Here is a 12,492-nt window from a genome sequence, read left to right as displayed (position 1 = left end):
ACCCCAGTGATCCAAGAATCTGAATCCTTGTCCCATGCACCAGCTCTTCAGCCATGCATTTACTTGGCCTGTCATTTAATTCCTGGACTCACTAGCACATGGCATCTTAAGTAATCCAGAGATCACTAGCCTCAAGCTTCTGCATTTTAATTTTCACATCCTTGAGACCCTGCTGTAATTTGTAACATCTCAATTAAACCCCTGGATGTACACCCTCATCCTACCTTTAGCCACCACCGCACAGCAGAGTATTAGATAGAAAAAAGGAAAATCTTTATTTGGCACCTTTCATGATCTCAAAATGCCCCAAAGCTCACCATAACGACCGAGGCCTTTTAAAGTATCAGTGTATTCTTAACGTGGGAAAGACAGCGAACTTGTTCAAAACAATCTCTCATTAGCATCTGAATGAAAATGACCAGATAATCTGTTCTTCTCAATCATGCTGGTTGAGAGCCAAATATTACTCAGGACATTAGGAGCATTCTGGAAGATGTGCCTTGAGATATTATACAGTACCTATAAAAAGTATTTACAATGTTGAATCACAATGGATTTAATTTGGCTTTTTTTGACACATCAACAGAAAAAGACTCCGCGTCAAAGTGAAAACAGATCTCTATGAAGTGATCTCAATTAATTACAAATATAAAACACAAAATAGTTGATTGCTTAAGTATTCACCCCCTTTAATATGACACACCAAATCATCACTGGTGCAGCCAATTGGTTTTAGAAGTCACATAATTAGTTAAATGGAGATCAGCATATGAGTCACGGTGTTTTAATTGATTATAGTAACAATACACCTGTATCTGGAAGGTCCAACTGCTGGTGAGTCAGTATCCTGGCAAAAACTACACCATGAAGATAAAAGAACACTCCAAGCAACTCCATGAAAAAGGTTATTGAAAAGCACAAGTCAGGAGATGGATTCAAGAAAATTTCCAAGTCACTGAATTTGGAGTACAGTGAAGTCAAACATCAAGAAATGGAAAGAATACGGTACAGCTGTTAACTCTGCCTTGAGCAAGTCGTCCTTAAAAACCAAGTGACCGTGCAAGAAGGGGACTAGTGAGGGAGGCTACAAAGAGACCTACAACAGCTGTGGAGTTACAAGGTTCAGTAGCTGAGATGGGAGAGACTGTACATACAACACTATTGCTCAGGTAGTTCACCAATCACTGCTTTATGGGAGCGGGCAAAGAGAAAGCTGCTGCTAAAAAAAAAATTACATGGAATCTCAGCTAGAGTTTGCCAGAAGGCATGTAGGTGACTCTGAAGTCAGCTGGAAGAAGGTTCTATGGTCTGATGAAACCAAATTTGAGCTTTTTGGCCTCAGACTAAACATCATCAAAAACACACCATCCCTACCGTGAATCATGGTGGTAGCTGCATCATGCTGTAGGGATGCTTCACTGTAGCAGGCCCTGGAAGGCTTGTGAAGGTAGTGGGTAAAATGAATGCAGCAAAATACAGGGAAAGAGCTGCCAACAACACACTGCATCGATGGAAATCTGGAAAGATGCACAAATTACCGAGGAAGCATGGGAAAAGAGCTGGGCTGCTGGTCAGATTGAAGCGGAGGGGCTTTAGGATCCCTCTGCCCACCATTTTCTTTTGTACTTCAGGGAGCGCGAAGCGCAGAAACAAATATCACTGTGATGATTGTATACTCTAGTATCAATTGTTTGGTGACAATAAGGTATTTGTATTTTGTATTTGTAAATCCTGGAGGAAAACCTGATAGAGTCTGCAAGAGCACTGCAACTATGACCTCAAGCAAAATCACAAAGTTATTGTCCTGGAATAGCCAAATCAAAGCTCAGACCTCAATCCAATTGAGAATGTGTGTCTGGACTTGAAAAAGGCTTTTTACTCATGATCGCTATGCAATCTGACAGAGCTTGAGCAGCTTTGTAAAGAAGAATGGGGAAAAGATGCAGTGTCCAGGTGTGCAAAGCTGATAGAGACCTATCCACAAGAACTCAAGGTTGTAATTGCTGCCAAAGGTGCATCTACTAAATACTGACATGAAGGGGATGAGTAATTATGCAATCAATTATTTTGTGTTTAATAATTACAAAAAAACTTAGACCAATTTGTAGAAATTTGTTTTCACTTCAACACCAAAGAATCTTTTCTGTTGATCAGTATCAAAAAAGCCAAATTAAATCCACTGTGATTCAATGTTATAAAACATGAAAACTTCCGGTGGAGGGGGTGCGAATAATTTTTATTGGCACTGTATGTACTCCTGACAACATGACCTCTAAACTGAAATACTGTCCAAATTTCATATTGCTTTGGGAATGCAACTAAACATAATCAAAGATCCCGCCCACTAGTAATTCGCCCTTCTCTCCCTTCCATCAGGCAGAATATACAAAAACTCGAAAGCATGCACTATATGCTCCAGAATAGCTTCTATCAATCTGCTAAAAAACTCTTGAACAGGCTTCTTTTACAATGAAAATGATCTCTTAATCAATCTTGTCATGACCCTTAATCTAATTTGTCAATCTGTACTACACTTCACACTTTATTTTGTATACTGTATTGCTTTTCCCTTTGCATGCTATCTTAATGCACTTGTGTTTGGAATGATCCATATGGAGAACAATGGAAATATAAAGTCTTTCTACAGTATCTCAGAACACGTGACAATAATAAGCATTTACTAATCACACCTTTAATTCAACAGCAAACACTGAAACACAGCCATAGATTTTGTGCTGAAAGTGTACATACAGAGATCTAACCTGAAATGACTTGGGAGCTAAACAGATCCTCCCAATTCATTAAACTGATTGGTCGGTTTGGCACCAAAAGTCACTTATCACCTTTGACCATAGATCACTAAAAACAATGTTTAGATACTTTAAAAATACTTGAAACTCCGTATTTATGATAAATAAATTATCTACTCAATATTTTCTACCATTAACAGCCTCCAACATCAGTTAGGTCAACATACCAAAGGTCATAAATGTTGAAATTCTTGCAACCCATATCAATTCCTTAACTTTGCTTTGTGGTTCAAAGGTAAAAGGAACCACCTTTCCTCTTTAGAGGTGAGCAATAAAAGGAAAAGTTCTAGTGGGCACAAACTTAATTGAAAGGTACATACCATACACCTCTACTAAGTCCACAGCACTTGAAGCACATCTAGTATTTTTGAAGTAAACAGGTGTATGACATCCACTGTACAAAACTGACTCAAACCTTAGTTTTCTAACAATACCTTTGCTTTGTCTCCCCTCTCCAGGTTAACCTTGTTGCTCTATCTCAATACAATCTGCTCCTACAAAACTCAAGCAATATAACATTAGTCAATCCAATCAGTTGACACACTGAATTCCTGATCACAACAGTGTGGTTTCTTAATTGAAAACTAAGTCTCAAAAACTCAAGTCACTGAGCCACTATCAAATTGAGAAATAGAGCAGATACCTCTCAAATCACTTTAATATGAACGGGCAGTTTGGTTTTGAAAAATGAACTTTACTATACCACTTGTAGGGATTAAATTGTTATTTGAAGATCTTTTTGGGGAGGAGACAAATGTGATAACTGGAAGTTCAATTATTTTACATATGAATTGAACAGAGTAGCAAAAAACAATTATAGACTACTTACGATAAAAGAAAGGAATGAACTCCACAGTTAAACAAGCTGCTTTATATTTTTGTCTACTCTTCTCCACCCCACTGACAACTTTACTGGAAAAAAATTCAGAAGAATGAATGTTACAATTAATAAATAACAAAGAACAGCTGGGATAATAAAGCAGAGCTATGGTAATATCAAGAATTCTACAAGAAGACAAACATATACGTGTTCTTGTTTGCAATCACTTCGATTCAAAGTTGCCCAAAATAGCAACAGAAAAAGGAACAAACAGAAACACATCATAACATGAACCACAGTCAAATCCACAGACCACAGACCCAGAACTTCACTGCCAATCTCACTGAAAATTCACCTTTACTAATGTGTAAAGGATCAAAATTACTTACAATATTAATAACATCTTTTAAAGCTGTGTAATATAAAAATAACACTAGTTGATATTTTAATCTAAAAATTAATACTTTTTACTAAAGTGGAGTTCACCAAAATAAAGCTTGGGTTTCAGCATTTACTTGATATCTTGATCCACTTACCCAGCTGCTCTCTGTCTCCAGTTTCGATATGGATCATACAGACTCTCACAGAAGATGAGTGCATGCCTTACAAAATCTTCAGCTGGTGTTTGGTCTGCCATTTCTTTCTCTTTGGTCTTGCTTTTTAACTTATAGTAAAAGAAAATTAAGAGAATGTCAATACTGAGAATGTAGCACTGGTTTCAAGGAAGCTCCAGTCTCGCTACATTTCTGTTAGGTATTTGTTTGCAGCTCTCACTAATGCTGTAATGAACATTCATACAGTAACAAAATTAAAACCAAATTTCCCAGCGATGATTCTAAATGAAAAGCTACTATATTCAAAAAAAGCAATTTTACATGACACTATCAAATATTGAATTTATTTGGGCATATTCTTACTTGCTCCTTTATTTCCCTCAGTTCACAAATAATCTTTTCATGTTTCTTCCTCCCATAGGTCTTTACATTACTACTTTTACTGACAGTAGCATATTCCTCTCCTGATGCAACTGGATCCTAGACTTCCTGACTGGGAGACCTTAGTCAGTCCGGATCCGAAGCAGCATCTCCAACACCATCACACTGAGCACGGGGGCTCCCCAGGGCTGTATGCTCAGTCCACTGCTGACCCACGACTGTGCCTCAACACACAGCTCAAACCACATCATCAAGTTCGCCGATGACACAACCGTGGGTCTCATCAGCAAGAACGATGAATCAGCATACAGAGAGGAGGTGCAGCAGCTTTACGGACGGTGCACAGCCAAGAACCTGTCTCTGAATGTGAACAAAACAAAAGAGATGGTTGTTGACTTCAGGAGGGCACAGAGCGACCACTCTCCGCTGAACATTGATGGCTCCTCAGTAGAGATTGTTAAGAGCACCAAATTTCTTGGTGTTCACCTGGCGGAGAATCTCACCTGGTCCCTCAACAACAGCTCCATAGCAAAGAAAGCCCAGCAGCGTCTCTACTTTCTGCAAAGGCTGAGGAAAGTCCATCTCCCACCCCCCATCCTCACCACATTCTACAGAGGTTGTATTGAGAACATCCTGAGCAGCTGCATCACTGCCTGGTTCAGAAATTGCACCATCTCGGATCGCAAGACCTGCAGCAGATAGTGAGGTCAGCTGAGATCAACGGGGTCTCTCTTCCAGCCATCACGAACATTTACACTACACGCTGCATCCGCAAAGCAAACAGCATTATGAAGGACCCCACGCACCCCTCATATAAACTCTTCTCTCTCCTGCCATCTGGGAAAAGGCACCGAAGCATTTGGGCTGTCACGACCAGTCTTTGTAGCAGTTTCTTCCCCCCAAGCCATCAGATTCCTCAACACCCAGAGTCTGGACTGACACCAACTTACTGCCCTCTACTGTGCGTATTGTCTTGTTTATTATTTATTGTAATGCCTGCACCGTTTTGTGCACTTTATGCAGTCCTGGGTAGGTCTGTAGTCTAGTGTCATTTTTTGTGTTGATTTACGTAGTTCAGTGTAGTTTTTGTATTGTTTCACGTAGCACCATGGTCCTGAAAAACGTTGTCTCATTTTTACTGTGTTCTGTACCAGCAGTTTTGGTCAAAATGACAATACAAAGTGACTTGACTTGACTTGACTTGACGTTTTAACTGGGTATTTTAGCACCTGTTCCAATTTTTGTCTTAAATGCTAAAAGTTTAACAGAAATAATTAAAAAAACTGATATCTACAGAAAACTAATGCAAAAGTTACAATATTACTAAATAATTAACAAAAAAAATTCAGGATGCTAGAAATCCAAAGGAACACAAAATGCTGGAGGAACTCAGCAGGTCAGGCAGCATCTATGGAAATGAATAAATAGTTGATATTTTGGGCTGAGACCCTTCTTCAGGACTGACAAGGAAGGGGGAAGATGCCAGAATAAAAAGACAGAGTGGGGAGGGGAAGGAGGCTTGCTAGAAGGTGACAGGTGAAGTCAAGTGGGTGGGAAAGGTCAAAGAGTGGAAATTAAGGAATTTGGAAGAGAGGAGATAGGAGAAAAGAATGGACCATAGGGGAAAGGGTAAGAGGAGGGGATCCAGAGAGAAGTAATAGGCAAGTGAGAACATGTAAAAGGTCAGAGTGAGGAATGGGGGGAGGGGGGTGGTGTTTGAGACAATTTAATTACCAGAAGGAGAAATCAACATTCATGCCATCAGGTTAGAGGCTATCCAGAATACAAGATGGTGCTCCTCCACCCTGAGGGTGATCTCTTCTTGGCACAAGCGGCCATGGACAAATATGTCGAAACAGGAATGGGAATCAGTTTGGCAACTGGGAAGTCCCACTTGTGCAGTGGTGCTCGACGATGCAGTCCCCCAACTTACAACAGGCCTCACCAATGTAGAGGAGGCCACATCCGGAGCACCAGACACAGTAGACTCACAGATGAAGTGTTGCCTCACCTGGAAGGGTTTTTGCTTTTGGATATAAAGTGCTGGAAATATACTGAAGAAAGGATTTATTGTGAAAATTAAGTTCTCACTTACCTGTTGAATGTAGACTGTCGTCATAGTGATAACATGGTTAATGTATGAGCAGGTTCCAATCTCCTCAACATTAGCTAGGTTCCTGCAATGAAAGGAGAATGACTAATTTATAGCTTACATTGAAAATCAAAAAATAGTACAGGTGTTGTAAACCTAAAGTAAAAACAGAAAATGGTGGAAATACTCAGCAGGTCAGGATGGAAGTGTGTGGTGGGGGGGGAACTAACATCTCAGAATGAAGAACTGAGGCCACTGAGTATATTTGAACTTTTTATCATTCTATTTATAATTTAAACTGTTCCTCGAAAACTCCAAATAGAATCAGAGTCATAGAACAATACAGCACAGAAACAGGATAGTCCCATCATCCCATAACCCAGACCACAGCCTCCATAGCTCTCATCTACGTACCTATCCAAATTTCCCCTAAATGTTGAAATCAAACCCACATCCACTTCTGCTGGCAGCTCATTATACACTCTCACCACCCTCTGAGTGAAGAAGCTCCCCCTCATATTCCCCTTAAACATTTCACCTTTTACCCTTAAACCATGAACTCCAGTTCTAGATCCACCCATCTCAGTGGTAAAAGCCTGCTTGCATTTGCCCCATCTATACCCCTCATAATCTTGCACACCTCTATTGTCTCATTGTCGCTCTAGGAAATAAGATCCTAATCTATTCAATCTTTCCTTAAATGGTTAAAGGAAAAATAACTGTCGCTGAGTAACACACAAAATGCCGGAGGAACTCAGCAGGTTAAGCAGCCTCTATGGAAAGGATTAATGAGTTGACACTTTGGGCTAAGACCCTTCATCAGGACAAAAAAGGAAGGGGGAGGAAGCCAGCATAAGGTGGGCTGTTATTCAAATAGTAGAATCAGTTTGGATGAAGCTCAGAAAGACTAAACATTCGCAAGGACTTTATATCAGCCCCAAAGTGGTGATAGTAATGTAGAAGAAATGTATAATTAGGAAGCTGGAGGAGCACTTAACAAGGTACTACAATGAAAGAGTTTCATCTAATCTTGGGCAAACCAATTAAGGAGTAAGATATGAAAGACAAAGTCAGAGTACTTTAGAGACAGTTTTCCAGATCAATGTTTATCAATGAGGTAATAATCTATTTTAAATCTAGTACTGTGTCATTTAAAAAAGTTAGTTGATAATCTGGGAGTTAAAAGACCTTTGAAGAAGAGTGATAATAAAATGGCAGAAGATTCAAACTGAATTAGATCAATTTGAAATCTGAATGATGCACACAATGAACTAAAGTAAATTGCCTACGGCATGAAAATATTTAGTGCCTTGGTGAGATTGCATCAGGAATACTGTGAACGAGTCTGACATTCATACCCAAGGAAGGATATACTTGCAATAGAGCATAAATTCACAATGATTCCTTGAATTGGGGGAGAGGGTGTTAGGAGAATTATGTGAATATGACCTACAAACAATTTCAGAACAAGAGGTAATTATTGAAACATACAAAATTAACATAGGTTTTACCAACTTAGATGTGGGGCTACTGAAAGAGGTGGAACGTCCAGAAACCAGAGATCACAATCTCAGAATAAAGGATCAGCTGTTCAAGACATTAATTAAAAGATCTTTCCCCTTTGCCCCTCTGCACCCCCCCCCCCCCAATTAGATAGCATGGTTCTCTGGAAAATTTTTTATCCACGAGGCTCTGAAGAGAGTATACTGAAGTCAAAGATCAATGTGTTCTTGGGATATTAAGGGAATCAAGTAATATCAATTAGTACAAAGTAGTAATGAGGAAGAAGATCAAGCATAATCGTACTGGACAATTGACAGGAAACAAATCAGGAATAAACAGATCATTTTAGGGTTGGGAGACTACAAGTAGTGAGGTACCACGATGATAGTTGTTCCTGTTTCTTTCTCTTATGTGGCTATAATATTGAAACCATACCGGCATATAATGATGAGGAATTTGACCAGGATGAGTGCCAATGCTTGCTGTTCATCCTCTAACCCATCTGACAGCTTCTGCATGCACTGCAATTGCTGATGTCTCATGACCTGCAGAATGTTATCAGGCAACAAGGATAACCCCGGTGGGACTTCATCCAATCTAGAGGGAAATAAAGTCATTACAAGGTTGAGATACACTGTGATAAATAAATACTTCTGCAAATACTGGAGACAAAATATATTTTTAAGTCATTCAACTCATCAGAAACTCAGCTGAAATCCTGGAACAGTAACTTGAGGTATCAAATGGATAATAAATAGACCTTCTGCTATTGATCAATTGTCACCATGCTGGAAACATTAAGAGTCTGTACACAAATCAGATCACAATTAACTGCTAAACAGAGTAGACCCTGGCAGTTTTGGAAAGACACCAATAGATCTAACAGAGTTACTGTTCTCCCCTCTTGTAGTTTATGGTGCCCTGTCCAGTAAAAAACTTCAGCTTATTCTTCAAAATTACAGAAAAAAATGGTGATAAATCAACAGAGAAGTGGCTTCCGCCAGCTGGAAAGATAGCAACCAATGGATCCCAAAATTAGTAAAATCAGAAGAGTGATCCAATTGGGTTTATGCAGACAGTTGTTACATTGACCTGAAAAGCTCATTGAAGTAGATGCAATGGTAACTTTGAATGGAATTGTGTTGAATAATTGGAAAGGAAAGATCTGTCACTGAAATAAGGGGAAAAATGGAGAAATCTCTCGAAGAACTGGTACCAATATATTGAGAGATTACTTCCTTCTGTGGAAAGGAATCAATCCCATCTTTTGAAACTAGGTATTAATGAACAACTTAACCCAAACTAGAACAAAAACAGAAATGTTGGTAGAAGCCAACCTTCTCTAGGATCTCTGACATGAAACATTCTGGAAAAAGGCATGCCAGTGATCTAGTTTGAGGAGATTTGGTATGTAACCAAAGATTCTTCCAAATTTCTACAAATATACAGTGGAGAGCATTCTGACGGATTCTATCACAGTCGATTCACAAGAGGCTGCAGAGGGTTATGGACACAGCCAGCTCCATCACTGGCACAACCTTCCCAACGCTGGCACTACTACCACTACAAACAAGAAATCTGACAACATATCTGTAATAATAAACTTGGTTCTGATTCCAGAGGCCAAGATCACCCAGTGTTTTTGCTTTTGTTTCTGAATCTAGCATCTGCAATGTTATTTGTTTTCTTTTACTGCTGAATGCAAACTGACATTTCACTGTGTATTTTCTGGCCGTTGTAAAGTTTTTATTTTCAGATTATAGGTAGCAAAAACATGATGAAAGTGGACATTTTTTTTCTGAAATAGCTTGAAAAAGTTAGTAACAAATTAAAATTTCTTGAATCCACCCCTGCAGAATTCAATCACAAGCCTGGCAATACAACTGAAGAATAAAAAAAACAGGATTTACAGTCGGCCCTCCTTATCTGCAGGGGATTGGTTCCCCCCCCCCCCACCCCCACCACCACCCCGCAGATACCAAAATTTGCAGATCCTCAAGTCCCTTATTCAACCTGCTTCAATGTGGTGGACCTTAGGACCCAGCGGAAACCCAGACCTTATTTAACCTGTCTCAGTGCGGTGGACATTAAGACCTGGCGGTAGGGATCTGAATCCGCAGTGTTTCTGTTGGCGAAAATAATCACGATCACGATTGAAAATAAAGTGGAAATAATAAAGCAATTGGAAAGAAGTGAAATGCCATCGGTCGTTGGAAAAGCGTTAGGCTACGTCAGTCAACGATCAGAACAATTTTAAAGGATAAAGTGAGAAAGGCTCTGCCCTGATGAAAGCTACAATTATTACTAAGCAACGCAGTAGTTTAATTATTGGGTTTTGGGGTTTTGGATCTTTGATCCTCCACATCAACCCAGGACGGTGGAGAGCGCGCTCGGGGACAATCTATCCTGAGTCTCGAGAATTTCCATTCCCGAGCCTGGTGCTGAAACATACGTTCTTAAGTGTTTTAGAAAGGTAAAATATATACTATACACTAAGGCAAACTCTTGACTAACTGACTCTAAATAATTCCAGATGTACCTGTTCCGACTTACTTAGTAAGAGAACTTCCAATTTTTTCGATCCCGATCCACGATAACGCACGCACATCCTCATACTTTAAATCATCTCTAGATTACTTATAATACCTAATACAATGTAAATGCTATGTAAAATTGTTGGTATACTGCATTGTATAGGGAATAATGACAAGAAAAAAAGTCTGTACATGCTCGAACAACAAGAGCACTTCTGGGTTTTTGCAACTCGCAGTTGGTTGAATTCGTGCATGCAGAATTCGCGGATAAGGAGGGCCGACTGTACACAGAACAGAAAGAGGTTTACTAGAATCATATGAAGAATAGGGGACTAATATGCATGAAGAAGAGAGAAGCTCTGATATGTACTTTAGGTTAGATTGATAATAAAGAGACATTCAATATAATACAGACATTCAAAGTAAATGCAGCATTTAAAAAAATAAAAGGATCAGTATCCTGAGGTTCTAAGCCTAACAACTGAAAAAATTCTAACTGCCAAGTTCTGCAAAGCAATCTGTAAAAAGTACCAAGGTCAGAAACATACTTGAAGCCACAAATTTCCAGGGATATTTTACTTCTATGTCACTTTGAAGCAGATTACATCCATTAAGTCATTTCAAAATCAATAGACTATTTGTTCATAAGTGCACTAGACAGGCTTACGCAGCCAATTTATGAAGATCATCACATTACATTCAAGTTAAAAGTTTAACATGCTTTTCTTGGAATTAAACCGAAAAAAATTTTTAAGGCACAAGTCTTTCTGCTAGCCTAAAAATGTATTTTTTTATTTCCTCCATGGAGCAGTAATCATCTCATTCACAACTTCATTTGGAGGAAAAGATACTGACTGTACCAGGGAAAAAGATGAGATTAGCTTTATTTGTCACCCGTACATCGAAACATAGAGTGAAGTGCATCAACATAATCCGAGGATACGCTGGGGACAACCTGCAAGTGTCACCATGCTTCTGGCACCAACATAGCATGCCCACAATTTACTAACCCTAATCCAAAACCAGAGTACCTCAAAGAAACCCACAAGGTCACAGGGAGAACAAACTCCTTACAGATGGTGGCAAGAGTTGAATCCAGATTGAAGGTATTATAAACTGTTATTAACTACATTAACCCGTCACCCACCACGTCTCATCTGTAGGAAAGGTACTTCTATCACTATTTTGTAAAAATTAATGGGAAACAGAAGATACATCACAACTGTGGTGTATCTTGAGACTATCTGAGCAAATTTGTTCTTCCATTTATTCCAGCACCATTGTATCTCAGGTAAAATGAAATTCTCCTCAGAAGTCACCCAACAGCTTCAATAAAAATAACCATTTAAACAAAAAACACGTCAACTTTAAAATGAGAAACCATTTAAAGAATGGTTATTCTTTAAATAACAGAAGAATGCTTTAAATTAAAATGTGAATTATTGCACTGATATACACAGACGAACAAAAACACAGTTTATCTACAGCATTACACAGTATGTTTAATATATAAAATCTGTGTCTCTGTGTATGTGCCTCTCTCTCTCTCTCTCTCTCTGTCCATGTTATGGAAAAAAGCCACCCCACCACATGGCTCTTCATGATCTACATATGCTTCCTCCTTAGTTGCGCATTCTTTTCTCCCTCTTATACCCATCTGGCTGTCCTTCATGTACTTTTATACCCATATTTGTACCCATAGTTCTTTGTGGCAGTGATTTCTACATTTACAGCACTTCTTGGAAATTCTCCATCCCATCGACAATGCTTGACGTTCTCATCTTCAAGATGTTAACCA

General features: G+C 39.1%; 1 protein-coding gene across 3 annotated transcripts in view; it reads right to left on the bottom strand.

Annotated features, from left to right (window-relative positions):
* Positions 1–12,492, bottom strand: part of nbeal1 (neurobeachin-like 1) — a 284,052-nt gene that overhangs the window by 178,026 nt on the left and 93,534 nt on the right. For all 3 annotated transcript variants that reach the window (XM_059967252.1, XM_059967253.1, XM_059967254.1), the window contains exons 3-6: positions 8,596–8,757; positions 6,661–6,742; positions 4,167–4,294; positions 3,640–3,722 (exon numbers count right to left, since the gene is read on the bottom strand). In XM_059967252.1, the coding sequence (XP_059823235.1) occupies positions 3,640–3,722; positions 4,167–4,294; positions 6,661–6,742; positions 8,596–8,757 (455 nt within the window). The remainder of the gene's footprint in view (positions 1–3,639; positions 3,723–4,166; positions 4,295–6,660; positions 6,743–8,595; positions 8,758–12,492) is intronic.

The sequence above is a fragment of the Hypanus sabinus genome, chromosome 4, assembly GCF_030144855.1.
Source record: "Hypanus sabinus isolate sHypSab1 chromosome 4, sHypSab1.hap1, whole genome shotgun sequence".
Classification (NCBI taxonomy): domain Eukaryota; kingdom Metazoa; phylum Chordata; class Chondrichthyes; order Myliobatiformes; family Dasyatidae; genus Hypanus; species Hypanus sabinus.
This window is presented reverse-complemented; position numbering and strand designations above follow the sequence as displayed.